The sequence below is a fragment of the Ranitomeya imitator genome, chromosome 4 (assembly GCF_032444005.1).
Source record: "Ranitomeya imitator isolate aRanImi1 chromosome 4, aRanImi1.pri, whole genome shotgun sequence".
Classification (NCBI taxonomy): Eukaryota; Metazoa; Chordata; class Amphibia; order Anura; family Dendrobatidae; genus Ranitomeya; species Ranitomeya imitator.
In genome coordinates this window covers 182,954-206,623 of record NC_091285.1, presented here as the reverse complement: position 1 = coordinate 206,623, position 23,670 = coordinate 182,954, and the positions used below count along the sequence as shown (strand labels likewise).

The window sequence follows — 23,670 nt, the reverse complement described above, 5'->3', positions numbered from 1 at the left end:
GATATTGGCCCCTCCTGGCTACAAACACCAACTCACATCCGCCCCAGAAATGGTGCATCTCTAAGATGTTCGATTCTGGCACTTAGCCTTGCTCTTCCCACTTGCCCTGTAGCAGTGGCAAGTGGGGTAATAGTTTGGAGGCTAATGTCACCTTTGTATTGTAAGGTGACATCAAGCCTGGCTTAGTAATGGAGCGGTGTCAATAAGAGGATGGACAATTTGCTGCCAAACGAATTGTTCTTGGTTGTATCTATGGGGAGTGTCTCCCGGCCGTTGCTCGTTCTGTGCGTTGTAAGTCAGAAGGAGTAATCGAGTCAGGTTGAGTAGTTGAGTCAGGCTGAATAGGCGAGAACGGGAACGTGCCCATTTCGAATGGAACATCCAGTTCAGGAATTTCAGGTTCCCATGCCTCCCTTGGATCTACTGGCGGCAAATCAGGAGACTCTTCATCCTCATAATCAACAACTGCTGGACGCAGTATTTCAGGAGCATTTGTCATCTCTTCCGCTTGATCAGGATCTTTTGACAAGCAAGGGTGTAAAATATTTTGGTGAACTACTCAACTGGAAGCATCTTCTTTTCCTTCAGGTTGAACTTCATAGACAGGACCTTCGGGACTGATTTATCGCTTTATTCAATACGGAGTCTTCTCCCACCGATATTCCATCTTATACCGAGGACGTTTATCTCGGACCAATGGAGCTGTCGCTGAATGCTCAAGTTCCCGAAACTCAGTCTGCACCAAGGGATGTAGTGTCTGCAGGCGATGATGATGTTCCCGGACCCAGGTGGACATCCCCGTCCGTGGGTAGTCCTCCTCTGTATCCAACTCCAACTCAATAGTGATGAGCGAGTATACTCGCTGCTGAAGACCTGCTCGGGGGGTCTCCGAGTATTTGTAAGAGCTCGAAGATTTAGTTTTTGTTGACACAGCTGCATGATTTACAGTTGGTAGCCAGCATATGTACATGTGGGAAGTTGCCTGGTTGGTAGAGAATCCCCATATGTAATCAAGCTGACTAACAGATGTAAATCATTCAGCTGTGGCGATGAACTAAATCTCCGAGCACTAAAAAATACTCAGAGGTCACCCGAGCGTGCTCGGGAAATCTCGAGTAACAAGTATATTCGCTCATCACTACAATTCAGTAATCTTTCTTCCTGGCTGGCCGAACAACAGGGTGTCACGGATCCCAGGGAGGATGCCTTTATCACCCCCCGCCGCTCCCACTAATATGCCATGAACCTGGGTTGTTTGGTTGCTCATTTCTTTTCCGAATGGGATTTATCTATATGCCACTTCCCAGTTCTGGTTTGGAACTTGCAGCTCTCTGGCGCTCCCCTTACTCTCAGGTCAGACAGGGTACTGCACCTAGGATAATTACTTGCCAGAAAAGCTGCCTTACTTTGTACTGGCTAATGGGCACACTGCAACAAGGGCGATATAACTACTCCCACTTAGGCAGGAACAATAATTATCAACGCCGTCCGTCGCTACAAAGTCTCCCAAATGCACAGGACAAATCCAGCAGTACGTTATAGAGCAAGGAGAAACAAAGCGAGTAATTTTATATATTTTACTCCAAAAAAGGTAGGCAGTGTTTGCAGAAGTATAAAAAGGTATTATAAAAGTAGACAAGTAGCGTATATACAGTACAATTACAAATAAAATGGGATTAAAGTTGAAAAACACTTACATTTCATTCATATCATTTCATCTCATGGCTGACCATGTGCTGTGGGGGATAGGCGAACATATATTCAGATGCATTACAGATTTGTCTCGCAGTTAGACCCAGGGCAAAAGACTAGTGAAGACTGAGGTCTCTCTCAGTTATCTACGTGCCCAAAACCAAGGCACTCTCATGTGGTTACCTCACTCAGAGGCTGAATACTCCCCTTTCTTAGAGTTATGACAAGCCATTTCTATACATAACTCGCTGTATGAACCTCGTAGAAAAACAACACAAAGATAATGAGGCTCACCACGTCAGGGGTGTTCGTTTAAGCTTAAACACAGTGTTAGGTGTCACGCTCACGCCCTGACTGGTGGGCATGAGCCAGGGGGTTTGTGACCCCACTGTGCCACGAACCAAACTACCCTGGAAGGGGCATGACTATGACAGCTGCCTTGGTCTTCTCTGGAGCCTCTGATGGTGAGATTAGACTTGTGCGGCAGGCAGCTGCCAAGTGCTACTCCAGGGTGGGGTCTGGCTGTGGCTGCTGATCCCACTTGGAGAACAGGAACACTAGGAAAGGTGCGTGCATCAGGTAGCACTGGCAGATGAGCACGGCTGAAACTCTGACGAGTAGGCTGGCACGGCTGACACACGGCTGGCAGAGACACAGGGCTGGCAGGTATGGCAAAGACAATGGGCTGGCAGGTATAGCAGAGACACAGGGCTGGCAGGTACAGCAGAGACACAGGGCTGGCAGGAACGGCAGAGACACAGGGCTGGCAGGAACGGCAGAGACACAGGGCTGGCAGGTACAGCAGATACACAGGACTGGCAGGTACGGCAGAGACACATGGCTGGCAGGCACGGCAGAGACACAGGGCTGGCAGGCACGGCAGAGACACAGGGCTGGCAGGCACGGCAGAGACACAGGGCTGGCAGGCATGGCAGAGACAGGGCTGGCAGGCACGGCAGAGACACAGGGCTGGCAGGCACGGCTGGGACACAAGGCAGGGAGGCACGGCTGAGACACAGGGCAGACAATATCAAGGCTAGGCAAGGAGAAAAGCCTCTAGAGAAGGAGTAACACAGAGCAAGGCCTGGCAGCTCAGAAGCTAGACACTATCTGAGTTTAGACATTGCACAGGCCCAGTCCACAGGGTGGAGCTGCCCTAAATACTGGAGGCCTCTTGGTAATTGGTCAGGAACACATTAGACAGGTGCGCTCTGATTCTATAAGAACCAGAGAGTTCTGGCGCCGCCCCCCTATGCACACAGCCAGGAAGCATGCAGAGAGCAGGCAGAAAGCAAGAGACACAGAGCATGCTGCCGGCAGCAGACAGACCACAACATGACCTGGAGCAGTGGGTAAGATGGTGCGTGAGGGATGGGAGGCCATGCAGTGATGCCGGCAGAGTTGTTACAGTAGGTATATGACCCGCTTCCGTTTTGCATTTCGTTGGCTTAGATCCTAGAGATTTCAATGAGTTATAGATGTCTCGGTGGATATTCGGAATATGTAACCCTTATCTCGCTATCCCTCATCGGTGCCAGTATACATAACTTTTCAAGAACAAAAGAGTCCAATGCAGTTTGGGAAATGGCTGTACCAGTTTTAACTAGTATCATGCGGGAGGGGGGATGAGAGGTTTAAGGAGAGACTGGCTTTCGCAGCACAGAGCCATAAAAATTTCTCCGTGGAGCTGGCACGCTGGTCTCACATTACAGCTATATAGCAGGGGGGAGGGAGTTGCCTGCAGGCTAAGAGAGAAGAGCTTTCTAGGTAGAGTGAAGAGGGGGGTCGGAAAAGCCCATAGCGTGTGTCTGAATGCCATGGGCCTTTTAGGTATATACTCAAAACATGGCATTTTTTATATATTATCATGACAATTCCACTCTGCAGCCATTATTCCACTATTCTATCATGTGGCTAATGTAAAATGCCCAAACTAGTCAAAGCTCTGCACATGTAAAGCACAGTGATAAGTCCATTAAATCTTCATTAAATGCTCATTTACAGCTAAGAGGCACCTTAGAAGATCAATATCTTATAGAGGGATATTCAGGGCTCCTGCATGATCACATCGGAGACAGGTGCAAACATCTGCAAGGAAGGAGTATAATTCAGCACTGTCATGCAGTACACAGTTCTGTGCTGATGACATTGAGGTAGGACATGATTCTGTGCTGATGACATTGAGGCAGGACACGATTCTGTGCTGATATCACTGAGGTAGACTGTCACGAATCACAGGGGGTTATCTTTATCATTCCCACCGCTCACACCAATATGTCATGAACCGGGGTTGTTTGGTTGCCCTGGTTCTTTTCTGAAGAGGATTTCTCTATATCTCACTAACCAGTTACGGTTTGGAACTTGCCGCTCTCTGGCATCCCCCTACCCTCAGGTCAGACAGGGTACTGCACCTAGGATAATTACTTGCCAGAAAGGCTGCCTTACTTTGTACTGGCTAATGGGCACAATGCAGCGAGGGCGATATAACTACTCCCACTCAGGCAGGAACAATAATTACAATTCCGTCCGTCGCTACCAGGTTTCCCAAAGGCGCAGGACAAATCCGCTGCCACCAGCCCCGATTTCTTAATTAATAACGGGTCCGAAGCCAACCCAATTAGTAGCGTAATTCACTTCAGAGGACGTGGCAGTACATTATAGAGCAAGGATAAATGAAGCTAGTAATTTTATATATTTTACTCCAAAAGTTAGGCAGTGTTTACAAAAGTGTAAAAAGATATTATAAATGGGGCAAATTGTATATATAGAGAACGATTACAAATAAAAAGGGATTAACAGAAGAAAATAAACTTACGGTTCTTTCATATCATGGCTGACCATGCGGTTCAGGGAAAGGGTGACACATCAAGATGCATTACAAATGTTTAAACTGGATATGCTGGGAAATTGGGAGCCAATGAAGGGATTTGCAAAGAGGGGAATCAGGAGGGCAGCGAGGAGAGAGATTAATTAGTCGGGCAGCAGAGTTAAGGACGGACTGGTGGGGTGCGAGAGCGTTAGAAGGTAGGCCACAGAGGTGGCTGTTGTAGGAGTCGAGGCGGGAGATGATTAGGGCATGCACAAGCGTTTTGGTAGAGTGAGGGCTGAGGAAAGGATGTATTCTGGAAATATTTTTGAGCTGCAGGAGACAGGAGCTGGCGAGAGCTTGGATGCGGGGTTTAAAAGACAGGGCGGAGAGAAGGGTTACTCCGAGGCAGCGGATTACCGGGACAGGGGAAGTATGAATTCATTTATTGTGATAGATCAGTTAGGGAAGGTGTGCGAGATGGAGGAAAGATAATTAGTTCAGATTTGTCCACATTGAGTTTGAGGAAGCGAGAGGAGAAGAAGGAGGATATGGCTGATAGACATATGGCTGGGATTCTGGAGAGCAGAGAGGTGACATCTGGGCCAGAGAAGTAGATCTGAGTATCATTGGCATACAGATGGTAATGGAAGCCATAAGACTTTATGAGTTGTCACAGGCATAGGGTATAGACTAAGAAGAGAAGGGGTCCTAGGACAGAGCCTTGATGGACTCCAAGAGAGAAGGGGTGAGATGAAGAGGTAGTATGGGAGTAGGAAACGCTAAATGCGGTTGGTAAGGTATGAGGAGGTCCAGGATAGGGCAAGGTCTTTGACACCAAAGGAAGAGAGGATCTGTAGTAGGAGGCAGTGGTCAACTGTGTCGAAAGCAGAGGACAGGTCTAGAAGGAGGAGTATAGAGAATTGTCTGTTAGCTTTGGCTGTAAGTAAGTCGTTCGTAAGTTTGGTCAGGGCAGTCGCAGTGGAATGGTGGGGAGGGAATCCAGATTGTAGGTTGTCGAAGAGAGAGTTAGATGCAAGGTGAGAGGAAACTTCAGTGTGGACATGCTGCTCAAGTAGTTTGGAAGCAAATGGGAGCAAAGATATGGGGCAGTAGCTGGACATAGCACTTGGGTTAAGGGATGGCTTTTTGAGGATAGGTGTGATTGTGGCATGTTTGAAAGCAGAGGGGAAGGAACCAGAAGTTAGTGATAGATGGAAAGGATGGGTTAGGGATGGGATTAGTGTAGTGGTGAGGTTTGGGAGGAGGTGGGATGGGATGGGGTCAAGTGCACAAGTGGTGAGGTGTGATTTGGAGAGAAGATGAACTGTCCTTCAGTGATTTTGGAGAGGGAAGTTATGGGGTTAGGCCATTGGTCTGGCATACTAAGGGGTTGTGGTAGTCGGACAACAAAGACTTGCCTTGTTTGGTCTAGCTTAGTTTTGAAGTGTGTGGCAAAGTCCTTGGCAGAGATTAGGGAAGTCGGAAAGGGCAGTGGTGGGCGTAGGAGGGAGTTAAAGGTGGTGAACAACTGTTTGGGGTTGTGGGATAGGGAAGATACAAGGGATGTAAAGTAGGCCTGCATAGCAGAGGTGAGAGCTGATTTGAATGCGAGTGTTGTTTGTTTGAGTGCAGTGAAATCACCTTGTGAATGCGTTTTCTTGCAATGCCGTTTTGCAATTCTGGATACTTGCCGAAGCTTTTTAGTGATGTTATTGTGCCAGGGTTGTATATTGATTCGTCGCACTCTGCTATGTATGACAGGGGCGACCGAGTCGATGGCTGATGCCAGAGAGGCATTGTAGAAACTAGTGGCAGTGTCTGTGTCATGGAGTGAAGCTATGGAGGACAGTGGCTGAATAGAGTCAGAAAGTGTGCGAGGGTCTATATGTGCGATGATTCTGCGGGGGTATGCATGTTGCAGGACATGGGTGACAGGTGAGGAGGACAGGGATGAGAAACTGAGTAGATGGTGTTCAGATAGAGGGAGAGGGGAGGTTGTGAAGTTAAATAGGGAGCGGAAATGGTTGAAGACCAGTACTGTACTGATCTCACTGAGGCCGGACATGATTCTGTACTGATCTCACTGAGGCAGTGCATGGTACTGCGCTAATCTCATTAAGGCAGGGCACGCTTCTGTTGTGATGTCATTTGTTAGGGGCTAATCTAGGGAGGTTGATTCGCTAAGGTTAAAGTAAACACACAACCTGAAGGCATTGATGCAGCGTAGCAGTAGAAGCCGGAAGGTCCTTATGTACCTGTAAAGTTGGAAATCGGGGGACCCTTGTTTTTAGAGTATGGCTAGGCTAGTGCACAGGAATAGCAGAGTTGATTAGGTATTTAGGCCCCTCATTAGAGTAGGCAGCACATAAAAACAGCAGGTTTCTTTTCTGGATCTGGATGCTGTGTAGCACTTATGAGCAGCCGAACAGACGATTGGGCACCTGGCTGAGCAGAGTCTATTGACGAGTGTGGTCCTGACAAACACATCACAGCAGTGTGTACTACGACCTGAATATGCAGCTGATGGAAAGTAACCTGAGCCACCATTCTAAACCCTTGGATGATGACAGCAGAAGAGCATGCTGGGTTATCACTAGTATGGAAGGAGCCAGCTGTAGGGAAAGGACGAGCCAGAGCTGGAGTCTGGACAGGTTATTAATATCCTTAAGGCGGTTTCATGCTGGTCCCATTGAGACAGCACATTAGATCGATTTTTCCTGTAACATTGTGTAATAAAATCAGCTGGAGTCACAGTCCGCAACTAAAGCCATGATCACTTTATAAGTATGGATGATGGAGAGACGTACTGTGATGCCCTGAGACACATATATCATCTGCTTGTGGCTTCATACTTGGAAGCTGCCTGTTATTCACAGCATTTTCTCCTCATCAGAGTCTACGTACCGACATCAGACAACTATAGACGATGAAGCAGTTACTATGGAGCTGCTGGACACTGCTGGTCAGGTAAAATATCCATCATCTGCCTTATCAACTAAATTTATTGCTTGACAACCCAAAGTTTTACCTAACAACTTTATGTAGAAATCCATTATATTTTCTGTTTGTTTTAATCAAGAAATGATTGAAAGCTGACCAATGGGAGGTAAGACTCAGCGTGATGGACGGTATTTTCCTACATAGATCTGCAGCTGCCAACCGTGTTTTTCCTGAGCAGCTTGTTACTACCAATATAAGACTTTGAAACCCAATCACATTTTGCAGTCGTCATCCCCAGCATGATGCATCACAACCCTAAATAGTGAGTGGTGTGTCATGACCCTAGAAACCACAACTCCACTACTCCAGGAAGGCGATGGAGTGTTTTTTACCACCCGGGCTGTCTCTCGGCCTTGTAAATTGGAATGATGTGTCTTTCAGAGGCAAAACAGTTCTCTGGAGCTAATGATGCACAAGAGGTTAAGCAATGTCTTAGGCTAGGTTCACATTGCGTTAGGGCGATCCGTTTAACGGATCCGTTACTAAGCGACACCTAAGCTATGTAACGGTTCCATTAACGCACTCATTGCCATCCATAATCGTAATGCACTCTAACGCATGTCAAAATCGGCAAGCGTTAATGATGATGTGTTACTTTGTGACACACCCGCAAACGTGGTCTACCACGTTTTCGGGTGCTTTAGGTCTAACGCACAGCAAACGGACGCGTTCACTGTGCATAGACCTCCATTGCTAACATGCCGAAGCAGTGATACCATCTGCGCATGCGCCAACTGCGGCCATATTCCCAGAGACCACCGCACATGGAACCGTGGAAGTTCTGGGGCTCTGGCCTGTCGCAAAATGTCGGCAGAGCCCCGGGCAGCGCTGGACACCCACGCTGCACCGCTGGGCACCGGAGACATCCGCAGCACAGGCCAGCAACTGCCGGACACTCTGTATACCTTCCACTCACTCTGATAAATGTCTTCTCTTCTGCCGTCTTTATTGCTCTGTAGCTCCTCCTCTTGGTTGGGGCCAGTGAAACGCCCACCAGGGCTGTTGGGTACTCGGTACTACCGGGTCCGGTACTTAAAGGGACATGTCACGGCGGCGGTGACCCGTTCAGTGGCCCTGGGCTCCCGTGTTAAAGGAAAGGTCTTTAAAGGGGTTTTTGAAATAAAGAAAGTTCGTGACACCACCTGTGGTGTTCGGTCAGTAGGGACCGACACTGCTTAAAGGGGTCCTCTGGGGTGATGTTATGGCAGATAGATGGTATAACTTCCAACAGCTGGAGTAGGTCCCCAGGGCTCCCGGTGAATAGATGTAAGATGGTGAGTTGTGCAGTAAAGAACGAAGGACGCAGTTGTGCAGTCTTTTTACCTGGTTTACTGATGGTAGCAGGCAGCCACAGTCCATCGCACCAGATGATAGGTACAGGCAGGGTGCGGCCAGCTTGGAAGCGAGTTCAGAGTCTAGTTTTACCAGGTGGAGTTAAAAGTCTTCCTCTTAGCATGGTGGTATTATAGTCCCTTACTGACTATGGCTTCTAAGCAAGGTCCTCTCAGTTATCTCTGTCCTTTATTGAAGTGGGACACAAACCCATATGACAGGTGCCTCGAGCCTTTTTACAGGGTCTCTATCATGACCCGGGCTCTATGTGCCACTGTGTCTCCTGGGCATTAGGGTGGACAGGTTACATGTAGTCTAGCTGTCCTACCAGTTTCTGCTGTGCCTTCTAGAGCATGACACAACCTCGGTCTTCCAGTTACCGGTATCTGCGCTCTATCAGGGATGTAGCCCAGTTGTAGCTATTCTCCCTTGTTGTCACTCTCCTGTGCTTCGCTCTCCGGCACGTTAGCTAAAGGCTGTTCTTCCTTCTGTATCTCCCTATCTAGGAGCTACAGCACCTCAGGCTGTACGGCCCCTTACCCATTGTTCTGCCTCAGACTGCTCCAGTCTGCTGTCCGGCAAAAACTGTCTAACTCTTCCTAACTGCCTAGCAACTGCCTAGCAACTAACTCCTCCTCCCGACCAGAGAGAGCAGCTTGCCTGAAGTCGGGTGCAGAGCTCCCCCTTCTGGCCTAGAGTCAGAACGGTGTTGTATGTGCTGATTACCTGTTAAAAGGAATCCTCCATCACTTCCAAGTGTGACATCACTCTCCCTGTGAGGCAAGCAATACCACTGTAACAGTCAGGACCCTGGGGCGTCACGCCAGCATCTTTCTATTCTGCACTCATATTTTATTAAATATACTATTGTTTTATGTTTTCTTGAGATCTGATCTCACCGGGATTTGAACACCCAACCTGCATCATTACAGGCAGGAGCATCCTGCTCTGAGATTCCTAGGAGAATATCCTGTACTTGTATTGGATCAAATGGTACATGGAGCTACATCTCTGTACGCCAGTGTATATATACCGTATTTTCCGGCATATAAGATGACTTTTTAACCCCAGAAAATCATCTCAAAAGTCGAGGGTCATGTTATACGCCGGGTACGGCGTGTGCAGGGAGCGGTCCAGTATGGTTCCCAGGATCTGTAGGAGAGACAATAGGTTAAGAGTTCAAGAATATTTATAATAATATGCAGGTAAACAGCTATGACACAGCAGGTTAGTAGCAGACAGAGCTGGATAGGCAGTAAGCACGTGTACAGACTGTGGAAGTTCAAGTATGTCAGGTCCAGAGACCTGGAGACCAGACCAGGCCTCCTAGCAGGGAGCAGTCCAATGGCAGAGATGAGTGCAGAGCAGATCCAGGGAAACAAGTCTTTGCAATGAAGAGATGTAGAACCGGAGACAGACGGGGTATCCCAAAGTAACGAAGAGTGGTGGAAGAAAGAATAGCAACTTTGAAACTCATCAAAGAGAATGAAGACTTTCTAGACAGAACAGAAGCATCTCTACTGGTCACAGAAGGTGCAAAAAGTGTCAGAGAACCTCCAAAAGCAGATGAGTGGAAGCATGTGACCAAAAGAAGCAAGAAGACCATGGAGAAATCACCAACCACACAACTGAAGAACCGATATCAAATCTTTGTAGAGGATGAAGATGGCACACCTAAGAATGAAGCAATACCAGCAAGCAAAAAAGAAAAGGGCACACAGCAACAAGTGACAGCAAAAAGTACAGCCAAGAAGCAACGAAGAGTGGTGGTGGTGGGAGACTCACTACTGAGAGGCACCGAAGCAGCCATCTGCAGACCGGACATAACTGCAAGAGAAGTATGCTGCCTTCCAGGTGCGATGATCAAGGATGTGACCGATAGGATACCAAAGCTCTTCAGCTCCAAGGACGTCCACCCATTTCTTCTGATACATGTTGGCACCAATGACACGGCAAGGAAGGACCTACCGACAATCTGCAAGGACTTTGAAGAGTTGGGGAAGAAAGTAAAGGAACTGGATGCACAGGTAGTTTTTTCTTCTATCCTTCCAGTAGACGGGCATGGCACCAGGAGATGGAACAGGATCCTTGATGCAAACAACTGGCTAAGACGATGGTGCAGACAACAAGGATTTGGATTCCTGGACCACGGTGTGAATTACTGGTATGATGGACTCCTCGCCAGAGACGGACTACACCTCAACAAACCTGGGAAACACAAATTCGCCAGAAGACTCGCTACACTCATCAGGAGGGCGTTAAACTAGAAGAAGAGGGGACGGGAAGAAAAACATTAGACTCGAACAAAGACGACCCAGGAAAACATACTCAGAAGGGAGGTAAGAACATTTCTAAAACAATCCACAGTGAGGAGATTGGAACAAAATAAAATCCTCTAAACTGCATGCTCGCAAACGCCAGAAGCCTGACAAACAAGATGGAAGAACTAGAAGCAGAAATATCTACAGGTAACTTTGACATAGTGGGAATAACCGAGACATGGTTAGATGAAAGCTATGACTGGGCAGTTAACTTACAGGGTTACAGTCTGTTTAGAAAGGATCGTAAAAATCGGAGAGGAGGAGGGGTTTGTCTCTATGTAAAGTCTTGTCTAAAGTCCACTTTAAGGGAGGATATTAGCGAAGGGAATGAGGATGTCGAGTCCATATGGGTTGAAATTCATGGAGGGAAAAATGGTAACAAAATTCTCATTGGGGTCTGTTACAAACCCCCAAATATAACAGAAAGCATGGAAAGTCTACTTCTAAAGCAGATAGATGAAGCTGCAACCCATAATGAGGTCCTGGTTATGGGGGACTTTAACTACCCGGATATTAACTGGGAAACAGAAACCTGTGAAACCCATAAAGGCAACAGGTTTCTGCTAATAACCAAGAAAAATTATCTTTCACAATTGGTGCAGAATCCAACCAGAGGAGCAGCACTTTTAGACCTAATACTATCTAATAGACCTGACAGAATAACAAATCTGCAGGTGGCCGGGCATCTAGGAAATAGCGACCACAATATTGTACAGTTTCACCTGTCTTTCACTAGGGGGACTTGTCAGGGAGTCACAAAAACACTGAACTTTAGGAAGGCAAAGTTTGAACAGCTTAGAGATGCCCTTAATCTGGTAGACTGGGACAATATCCTCAGAAATGAGAATACAGATAATAAATGGGAAATGTTTAAGAACATCCTAAATAGGCAGTGTAAGCGGTTTATACCTTGTGGGAATAAAAGGACTAGAAATAGGAAAAACCCAATGTGGCTAAACAAAGAAGTAAGACAGGCAATTAACAGTAAAAAGAAAGCATTTGCACTACTAAAGCAGGATGGCACCATTGAAGCTCTAAAAAACTATAGGGAGAAAAATACTTTATCTAAAAAACTAATTAAAGCTGCCAAAAAGGAAACAGAGAAGCACATTGCTAAGGAGAGTAAAACTAATCCCAAACTGTTCTTCAACTATATCAATAGTAAAAGAATAAAAACTGAAAATGTAGGCCCCTTAAAAAATAGTGAGGAAAGAATGGTTGTAGATGACGAGGAAAAAGCTAACATATTAAACACCTTCTTCTCCACGGTATTCACGGTGGAAAATGAAATGCTAGGTGAAATCCCAAGAAACAATGAAAACCCTATATTAAGGGTCACCAATCTAACCCAAGAAGAGGTGCGAAACCGGCTAAATAAGATTAAAATAGATAAATCTCCGGGTCCGGATGGCATACACCCACGAGTACTAAGAGAACTAAGTAATGTAATAGATAAACCATTATTTCTTATTTTTAGTGACTCTATAGCGACAGGGTCTGTTCCGCAGGACTGGCGCATAGCAAATGTGGTGCCAATATTCAAAAAGGGCTCTAAAAGTGAACCTGGAAATTATAGGCCAGTAAGTCTAACCTCTATTGTTGGTAAAATATTTGAAGGGTTTCTGAGGGATGTTATTCTGGATTATCTCAATGAGAATAACTGTTTAACTCCATATCAGCATGGGTTTATGAGAAATCGCTCCTGTCAAACCAATCTAATCAGTTTTTATGAAGAGGTAAGCTATAGACTGGACCACGGTGAGTCATTGGACGTGGTATATCTCGATTTTTCCAAAGCGTTTGATACCGTGCCGCACAAGAGGTTGGTACACAAAATGAGAATGCTTGGTCTGGGGGAAAATGTGTGTAAATGGGTTAGTAACTGGCTTAGTGATAGAAAGCAGAGGGTGGTTATAAATGGTATAGTCTCTAACTGGGTCGCTGTGACCAGTGGGGTACCGCAGGGGTCAGTATTGGGACCTGTTCTCTTCAACATATTCATTAATGATCTGGTAGAAGGTTTACACAGTAAAATATCGATATTTGCAGATGATACAAAACTATGTAAAGCAGTTAATACAAGAGAAGATAGTATTCTGCTACAGATGGATCTGGATAAGTTGGAAACTTGGGCTGAAAGGTGGCAGATGAGGTTTAACAATGATAAATGTAAGGTTATACACATGGGAAGAGGGAATCAATATCACCATTACACACTGAACGGGAAACCACTGGGTAAATCTGACAGGGAGAAGGACTTGGGGATCCTAGTTAATGATAAACTTACCTGGAGCAGCCAGTGCCAGGCAGCAGCTGCCAAGGCAAACAGGATCATGGGGTGCATTAAAAGAGGTCTGGATACACATGATGAGAGCATTATACTGCCTCTGTACAAATCCCTAGTTAGACCGCACATGGATTACTGTGTCCAGTTTTGGGCACCGGTGCTCAGGAAGGATATAATGGAACTAGAGAGAGTACAAAGGAGGGCAACAAAATTAATAAAGGGGATGGGAGAACTACAATACCCAGATAGATTAGCGAAATTAGGATTATTTAGTCTAGAAAAAAGACGACTGAGGGGCGATCTAATAACCATGTATAAGTATATAAGGGGACAATACAAATATCTCGCTGAGGATCTGTTTATACCAAGGAAGGTGACGGGCACAAGGGGGCATTCTTTGCGTCTGGAGGAGAGAAGGTTTTTCCACCAACATAGAAGAGGATTCTTTACTGTTAGGGCAGTGAGAATCTGGAATTGCTTGCCTGAGGAGGTGGTGATGGCGAACTCAGTCGAGGGGTTCAAGAGAGGCCTGGATGTCTTCCTGGAGCAGAACAATATTGTATCATACAATTATTAGGTTCTGTAGAAGGACGTAGATCTGGGTATTTATTATGATGGAATATAGGCTGAACTGGATGGACAAATGTCTTTTTTCGGCCTTACTAACTATGTTACTATGAAGAAACCAGCAAGATAGCAGTTCTTCCAGCTTGATCACAAGTCAGGATACAAGATACTCAAGCAATGAGTATATATACAGAGCTCCCTTAAATACACCACAGACAGGAACAAGGAAAATCTGACAGGAAACAAGATGGCCCCCGTGAGGCCAATGGCTCCATCTTAGGTAAGGGCAAAAGTAACTGAACTGAGGGCAAACAGCAAACAGAAACAGATATACAATCCAGGTCCTTACAGATACTCTCCTTCAGGCCCTTGGATCCATATTCATGTAAAAAAAAAGAATAATAAAAAAAAAATATGGGATATACTTACCCTCCGATGGCCCACGGCTCTCAGCGGTGCAAGCGGCAGCCTCCTTTCCTAAGGATGCATTGAGCGAAGGAACTTCGATGACGTCGCGGTCGCGTGACCGGTCGTCGGAGGGTAAGTATATCCCATATTTTTTATTTGTATTCTTTTTTTTACATGAATATGGATCCCAGGGCCTGAAGGAGAGTCTTTTCTCCTCCAGACCCTGGGAACCATCCGCACTGCACACGCCGTATAAGATGACTGGGCGTATAAGATGACCCCCATCTTATATGGCGAGTATATCCCAAACTCCATATTTTATATGGAAAAGTTGGGGGTCGTCTTATACGCCCAATCGTCTTATACACCAGAAAATACGGTACCTGTATTCTACAGTGAAAATAGCTGTAAGATTTTTTTCTTCCTATAAAATTATTACAAAAGTAGAATGGTAGAATGAAAACCAATAATAATAATGTTATTTTTAGAGCACTTTCAAAAATAAAAATCACAAATCAGCGAATTATCCGGACATTTGGTATAACTGAATCTGTAACAACCCGTGCAACCCATCAATCCGATGATATATGGTGATAAGTAAATGGTGGGAGTGTTTCTCATGTGTCACTAGTAGCAGGAATGAATCTGCCGCATCCTGTCAGCATCGCCGTCCCTTTTGCTCCCACGCAGAAATCACAGGTTTCTATTGAAATGTCAGCATCATGTGTCCTTGGGAACAATCAATGGCTTTTTACAGGAAAGTGCACATTTTGTTCTGTCTCCGTGTAATGGAGGAAAGTGCGGCCGTGGGTTGTAAGGTATGGAAACCAGAAATACCTCGCCTGAAGAGAACATGTGAATCTATTCATCACCTGGTGCAATCCGCTGACACATATGGCGCCATCATCACATCTGTGGACACAATTACTGGTGGCAGAATTTGGAGTGACGACAGAACTGAATCTGGAGAGGTTGTAAAATACAGAGAATTTTTACAAGTACCTGGTATAGTAGGGTTATCTACTACCAACTCGCCAAGAAAACATAAAATCTCACAGGAAATAAAGCGCAACATCGGTTCTTCCCACACTAACATTATAGGCAACAGAATGGCGTGAGATTAATTACGCGTCCCATCAAATGCCAACCACAAGATAGAGGAAGGTGGAAGAAGGCCAGAAACAGCTGGAAGGGTGCAGAGATAGAAATCCCCACTACCCATAAACTCCAGGAGGAACACCAGCCGATGGCACCTGCACAATGTTCCAGCTTGGATGAGCCAGTGTTATACCCAGCTGAAGCCTCATACAAGATCATACTGGAAGGCTGCATATTTCAGATGGACCAAGATAGGCAACCTCCGTTATGTGACCACAGAAGGCCAGAAACAGCTGGAAGGGCGCAGAGATAGAAATCCCCACTACTCATAAACTCCAGGAGGAATACCAGCCGATGTGGACTACACAATGCCCCAGCTTGGATGAGCCAATGTTATACCTAGCTGAAGATTCAAGTAACAGCTGGAACGGCACAGAAATAGAAATCCCCAATAACCCATAAACTCCGGGAGGGACACTAGCCGGTTGAGCCAATGTTATACCCAGCTGAAGACTCATTCAAGACCATACTGGAAGGCTGCGTATTCCAGAAGGACCAATATAGACCACCTCCGTTATGTGACCGCAGAATTCAGAAACTTCAGAGTCAGGACTGTGTGATAACCATACCGGACAGTGCCGGGGACCTATTACCTTAGTCTCTGACCCATTTCTTTTATTGGTTGCTGACGATTCATCGAGGATGAGGGGACATCCTAGGGTACCAAAATGCCTTGTCCCGGTCTTGTCTGTTGGGGACAAGCATGACTCTACATGGTACGACACAGTGGGATTGTTTCTTTCTTTTGCCCTGTTTTCCTTGTGCAAGAGTGTAAGTAATCTGGAATAACGAAAGAGAAAACAACTCCACTTGTTGATACTGTCACATGGGACAGTCAGACCGCAGGGACATCGAGTTACTGAAATTGAATATAAATGCAAAGCTTACATGTGTGTCTGACCAAATATATGATGCCTAAAAAACAAACAGCTCATCTCGTACAAAATGACATAAAAATAGTTGTAGAATAAGCATGGTAGGAGTATTGTATAAAATTTGACTTTCAATTTGTATATTAAAATATAAGAAGGCCTCAATCTAATGAGACAAACAGTAAATCACAAAAAACAAACACAAAAAACATGTAAGGTCACATAGAGACCATCACTAATATGTAGTGATAGACAGACGGTTAGAATTTTCAACACCGAGGTAAGGGTATTATTGCATAAAGTAATATCAAATCACATACGAGTTAGTGTTTAACCCAATACCCTTGTGAAAACCAAGGAACAAAGTCTTTGCACACACTGACTGCAATCTGAATCACAAGTGCTAGAGCAGGTGTACCTATGTCCAGGTATGTGACTGTATGGTAGACAAAAAATAAAAAAGGAACAATCTCACCAGTGGTGTTCCTGAATTGAAACTAGACCTCTTCTCTTTACATATAAGATGGGCATGTACCCATCACATTAATCTGTTTAAGTCCCAAGTATCCAGTCTCTATCTCCCCTGATAATTTGACAAATGAAACGTGACAGGAGCAATTCGGGGTTTTATTTGATGGATCCTATGAAGTTTCCTTTGGTGGGGTAATGTGTGGCAAGGATCTACAGCCTTCTCTTCCCTAACTTGATAACAAGGACTTTTTGCAATTTTTATTGAAACACGTTCAAGAAATTGTACCCCAAAAGTTGTTGTGCAATTTGTTCTGTGTATGCTGATACCCCATATGTGGGGGTAAACCACTGTTTGGGTGCATGGCAGAGCATGGAAGGGAAGGAGTGCCATTTGACTTTTCAGTGCAAAATTGACTGGAATTGAGATGGGACACCATGTTGCGTTTTGAGAGCCACTGATGTGCCTAAACATTGAAACCCCCCACAAGTGACACCATTTTGGAACTTATATAGATGTGTGGTGAGCACTTTGACCCACCAAGTGCTACACAGAAGTTTATAACGTAGAGTGGTAAAAATAAAAAATAATATTTTTTCACAAAAATGAACTTTTCGCCCCCAAATTTTTATTTTCCCAAGGGTAACAAGAGAAATTGGACCACGAAAGTTGTTGTCCCATTTGTCCTGAGTATGCTGATACCCCATATGTTGGGGTAAACCCTGTTTAGGCGCACGGGAGAGCTCGGAAGGGAAGGAGCACTGTTTTACTTTTTCAACGCAGAATTGGCTGGAATTGAGATTGGACGCCATGTCGCGTTTGGAGAGCCCTGATGTGCCTAAACAGTGGAAACCCCCAATTGTAACTGAAACCCTAACCCAAACACACACCTTACCCTAATCCCAACCACACCCCTAACCCCAACCACACCCCTAACTCCAACACACCCCTAACCCTAATCCCAACCCTAACCACACCCCTAACTTCAACACACCCCCAACCCTAACCCTAACTTTAGCCCCAGCCCTAACCCTAACTTTAGCCCCAACCATAACTGTAGCCCTAACCCTAGCCCCAGCCCTAACCCCAACCCTAGCCCTAACCCTAGTTCTAACCCTAGCCCTAACCCTAGCCCTAACCCTAATGGGAAAATGGAAATAAATACATTTTTTTTATTTTATTATTTTTCCCTAACTAAGGTAGGGGGGGGATTATTATTATTATTATTATTTATTATTATAGCATTTATTCCATGGTGCTTTACATGTGAGGAGGGGTATCCATAATAAAAACAGGTACAATAATCTTGAAAACAATACAAGTCACAACTGGTACAGGAGGAGAGAGGACCCTGCCCACGAGGGCTCACAATCTACAAGGGATGGGTGAGGATACAGTAGGTGAGGATAGAGCTGGTCGTGCGGTGGTTTGGTCGATCGGTGGTTACTGCAGGTTGTAGGCTTGCCGGAAGAGGTGGGTCTTCAGGTTCTTTTTGAAGGTTTCGATGGTAGGTGAGAGTCTGATATGTTGTGGTAGAGAGTTCCTAAACAGTTTGGCTGCTACCATGTGTCCTCGGTAACCCCTCTCCCCCAGCCTCCAATGCCAGCCGCCTTGGTGCTGCCAACCTTCTTGACCTTGGAGATATGATCCCTTCCGCATACGACTCCTCCTGTTCTTCCTCCTCCTCCTCCTCCTCTTGTTCCACCACCTGACTCCGAACACTGTAAGGTGTGCTCCACCATGTAAATTACCGGAATGGTCATGCTGATAATGGCATCGTCAGCACTAAACATCTTCGTTGCTATTTCAAAACTGTACAGAAGGTTGCATAGGTCCCTCATTTGAGACCACTCCTGCAGCGTGATTTGCCCCACCTCTTGATCTCGTTGGCCCAGGCTATACGTCATAACGTATTGCACCAGGGCTCGTCGGTGCTGCCACAGTCGCTGCAACATGTGAAGAGTTGAATTCCACCGTGTGGGCACATCGCATTTCAGCCGGTGAACTGGCAGGCCCAACGACTTCTGTAGAGATGCAAGTCGTCGAGCTGCGGGATGCGAACGGTGAAAGTGAGCACACAGCGACCCTGCCCTCTGCAGAAGCCCATCTAGTCCGGGATAGTGGGATAAATATTGCTGGACAACCAGGTTCAAAACGTGAGCCATACAAGGCACGTGTGTGACATTGCCCCGGCGAAAGGCCGCACCCAGGTTTGCAGCATTGTCGCACACAGCCTTCCCTGGATGCAGGTTGAGTGGAGACAACCATTGATGGAACTCGGTCTCCACAGCTGACCACAACTCCTCTGCTGTGTGACTCACATTTCCCAGACATTTCAATGTAAACACTGCCTGATGGCGTTGAGCCCTGGTGACAGCATAGTGAGGAGGTGTGCAGGATTCCTCCTGCGCAGTTACAACGCGGGTGGTATTACCAGACAGGCTTTGGGTGCAGGTGGAGGACCGAGAGGAGGTTGAGGAGGCAGAAGCAGTGGAGGAACTTCTAGATACAGAGGATCGACGAGCAACTCGTGGAAACGGCAAGACTTGGACAGCAGCCCTTTCTCCTGATGTCGCCGTAGTTACCTAGTGCCCAGTCACTGACATGTAACGCCCCTGTCCATGTCTACTCGTCCAAGTGTCTGTGGTGAAATGTACCTTGTCATACACAGAGTTTCTCAAGGAAGTGGTGATGTTGTGTGTGACATGCAGGTGTAGCGCAGGCACAGCTTTCTTTGAGAAGTAGTGGTGACTGGGCATCTGGTACTGGGGCACTGTGACGGACATAAGGTCTCGAAAATCCTCTGTGTCCAACAGGCGGAAAGGCAGCATTTCTGTAGCCAACAGCTGCTGGATTAGATGCAGTGAAAATAGAGATACACAGGCGATATAGTTTGTTTCACAGTCGGGCTCCTCTGCTGATGTACAGACACTGCTCCTAGGCCCTAAACTAATAACTGGATTAAGCTATAAATACAATAGTATATGTACTAGCGGCGCTTGTGAGATGGATGGAGGTAGCTGCGGGTATTGCTCCTCACCACACCGAGGAGAAGAGAAGGAGCTATAGAACAAAAAAACTGTATATTACAGTATTTGTACCTGCGCTTAGCCTAATAGGATACTATAGTACACAGACACGATGGGTAATTACCTTGTGGGTGGAAAAGCAGTAGTAAGTCCGTCTAGGGCATGTATAACGAGACTGAGATAGCTGGTGTGCAGGGACTAGAGTGGGAGAGCAATAACGATGTCACAATAAATATATAGATAAAATCACAAATAAAATTACAAATAATAGACCACTAAAAATAAAGTGGAGCGCAAGCAAGGAAGTGTGGGCTATACAGGACTATTGAGTCCCTGAATAGCAAGTCGCTCATATAGAGCATTATAAAAATAAAGGGGGAGGGGGAACTAGTGAACTGACATCCCGGACAGTGCACAACCTAACATAGATAATGCGTGCATATATGAAACTCCAATCGGTGCTTCAGATATATAACCAGTGGAGATCCAGTACCTGTCGTATGATAAGCCACAGGGAGGAAGTTAGGTAAAATGGCACTAAAGAAGTCCGCAACTTGTTGGTAATAGTAGCAAATGGAAGCGTTGCACTTATCTCAATTAAGCGTTATAGTTGAGTACTGGATCTCCACTGGTTATATATCTAAGCGCAGGTACAAATACTGTAATATACAGTTTTTTTGTTCTATAATAACTGGATTAGATGCAGTGAAAATAGAGATACACAGGCGGTGTAGTTTGTTGCACAGTCGGGCTACTCTGCTGATGTGCAGACACTGCTCCTAGGCCCAAATCTATTAACTGTATTAGATGCAGTGAAAATAGAGATACACAGGCGGTGTAGTTTGTTTCACAGGCGGGCTACTCTGCTGACGTGCAGACACTGCTCCTAGGCCCTAAACTAATAACTGGATTAGATGCAGTGAAAATAGAGATACACAGGCGGTATAGTTTGTTTCACAGGCGGGCTACTCTGCTGACCTGCAGACACTGCTCCTAGGCCCTAAACCAGTGGTCCCCAACTCCAGGAATCGAGGGCCGCCAACAGTGCAGGTTTTCAGGATCTCATTAGTATTGCATCGGTGGTAATGTGATCATCTGCACAGGTGATGATTCCAACCAGGGCCGGCTCCAGGTTTTTGAGGGCCCCGGGCGAAAGAGTCTCAGTGGGCCCCCCCTTTAACACATACCACGATTCATGATCGCATATAAACACAGCCATGTAGTATATAACACAGCCCCCATAGTATATAGCAGCCCACGTAGTATATAGCAGCCCATGTAGTATATAGCAGCCAACGTAGTATATAGCAGCCCACGTAGCATATAGCAGCCCACGTAGCAAATAGCAGCCCATGCAGTATATAGCAGCCCAGCCCACGTAGTATATAGCAGCCCACGTAGCATATAGCAGCCCAAGTAGCATATAGCAGCCCAGCCCACGTAGTATATAGCAGCACAGTCCATGTAGTATATAGCAGCCAACGTAGTATATAGCAGCCCACGTAGCATATAGCAGCCCACGTAGCATATAGCAGCCCACGCAGTATATAGCAGCCCAGCCCACGTAGCATATAGCAGCCCACGTAGCATATAGCAGCCCAGCCCACGTAGTATATAGCAGCGCAGTCCATGTAGTATATAGCAGCCAACGTAGCATATAGCAGCCCACGTAGTATATAACACAGCCCAACCAGTATATAAGAGCCCATACCTTGTCCTCCCAGCCAGGCTCTGCATCCCCCCGCAATCCTTTGTTCCAGGTGGCAGGTGCTGCACACTTCCTGTTTGGCAACACTCGGCACATTCTCCGGGCACTGGACGGTCGGAAGTCACTCTGCTCTGCGTATCCATGGCGACGGATTGTGGGCGGCTCTCCAGCAGCTGCAAAAGTCCCAGAGCTCCGTGCTGCCTCTGCCTCCTCTCTTCTAGCATGTACCTCGGACTGCAGATGCCTGCCTCAGGGGCCGCATGTGGGCAGCCTGCCCCTAATGCCAGCCCTGAATGGGCCCCCCTGTCTCGCCAGGGCCCCGGCACTTGCCCGGGTACGCGGGTGCTGACGCTGGCCCTGATTCCAACCCCTGTGGAATACTAAAGAAATCCTGAAAACCTGCACTGTTGGCGGCTCTCGAGGCCTGGAGTTGGGGACCACTGCCCTAAACTATTAACTGGATTAGTGAAAAGAGATACACAGGTGGTGTAGTTAGTTTCACAGGCGGGCTACTCAGATGACTATCAGACAATGCTACTAGCCTAAAAGGATTGGCTGATCTAGATTACACCAAATGCTGTGACAAACACTTGCACAGCACTGGCACAGACCTGCCTGGCAAACAGTGCTATGAACTGCTGTAACCTACCCTGAAAAGGGCTGATATTACAACTAGTCCCGACTCCTACTCACTAAACCTACAGCCGCATTTTAAGCAAATTGTTCGGGTACGTCGAACGACTCGAACACCGCCCAAAACAGCTTGAATTTGAGATTGGTGAACAGTTCGACTCGAACACTGCTCATCTCTAGTTATTAGCTTCTATTAATTTCTCTTTCTTCATGTTTTTTTTTCCAGGAGGACCCTTTGCAGAGGGAAGGACACATCCGCTGGGGAGAAGGCTTTATAATTGTGTATGATATAACTGATAGGGGAAGCTTTGAAGACGTCATGATATTTAAGAACCTCTTAGATGAAGTCAAGAAACCAAAAAATGTGACATTTATCCTAGTGGGAAACAAAGCGGATCTGGGTCACTCTCGTCAGGTTCGCACTGAGGATGGTGAGAAGCTTGCCACAGAGCTGGCTTGTGCCTTCTATGAGTGTTCCGCCTGCACTGGCGAAGGGAACATCACCGAGGTATTTTATGAGTTGTGTCGTGAGATAAGACGAAGGAAAATGATTCAAGGAAAGACAAGAAGAAGAAGCTCTACAACTCATGTTAAACAAGCTCTCAACAAAATGTTAACCAAAATCAGCAGCTGAAAACAGAGGGGAGATGGCAGGAGAGCCACGTCGGCATCTGGCATAATGATGAGTGCTGCCGCCTGTAAAGCCCGTACATTGTAAATATGTATACTTGTAAGGCTGTGCGCAATGGTCACCAATATAAAACCCATTGTAAGAAGCTAGCGTGTCAGCCATTCTGTCCACTCCACTACCCCACATTGACCGCAGGACACGATGATGATGCTATCTTTGTTTCTCTCCTGATTGCCATAATTGAGTCACATTTAATTAATAATGTGATAATCGTGGCCTTCCTATGTTTTTCTATTAGGTCATTACATATTTGCTGTCACCCTAAGTCTTTATACTGAATATTGCACGGCCTCCGTATCTCCATGTATCATCACTAATAAATGCAGGCATTAGATGAAATTCCACTTGATAATGTCTCTTTAATTTTAGGGTTTTTAATGTAAGGCTATGTGCACACGTTCTGGATTTTAGCATTTTTTCTCCTTTTTTCGGAGGTTTTCCGCTGAAAAAACACTTAAAAACGCTTACATTAAGCATCCGCGAAAAGTCTGCAAAAAAAACGTGCAAAAATAACGCAATAAAAATGCAAAAAATACACATGCGGATTTCCTGCAAAAGTAGTCCGGATTCGCTCAGGAAAATTTTACACACTTTCCTGAACGTGTGCATATAGCCTTAATCAGTTGTAACAATGTGAACCGTGGGTTGCAGCAGGAGAGATCCTCTAAATGCTACACGACACCGAACACATCCT

The 23,670-nt window shown here is 46.1% G+C and overlaps 1 protein-coding gene across 3 annotated transcripts in view; it reads left to right on the top strand.

Annotated features, from left to right (window-relative positions):
• The window catches only part of LOC138674913 (ras-related and estrogen-regulated growth inhibitor), an 83,582-nt gene extending 60,262 nt beyond the window's left edge, over nucleotides 1-23,320 (top strand). For all 3 annotated transcript variants that reach the window (XM_069762739.1, XM_069762740.1, XM_069762741.1), the window contains 2 exons: nucleotides 7,395-7,468; nucleotides 22,512-23,320. In XM_069762739.1, the coding sequence (XP_069618840.1) occupies nucleotides 7,395-7,468; nucleotides 22,512-22,919 (482 nt within the window). In that variant the 3' untranslated portion in view covers nucleotides 22,920-23,320. The remainder of the gene's footprint in view (nucleotides 1-7,394; nucleotides 7,469-22,511) is intronic.
• Nucleotides 23,321-23,670: the final 350 nt, after the last annotated feature.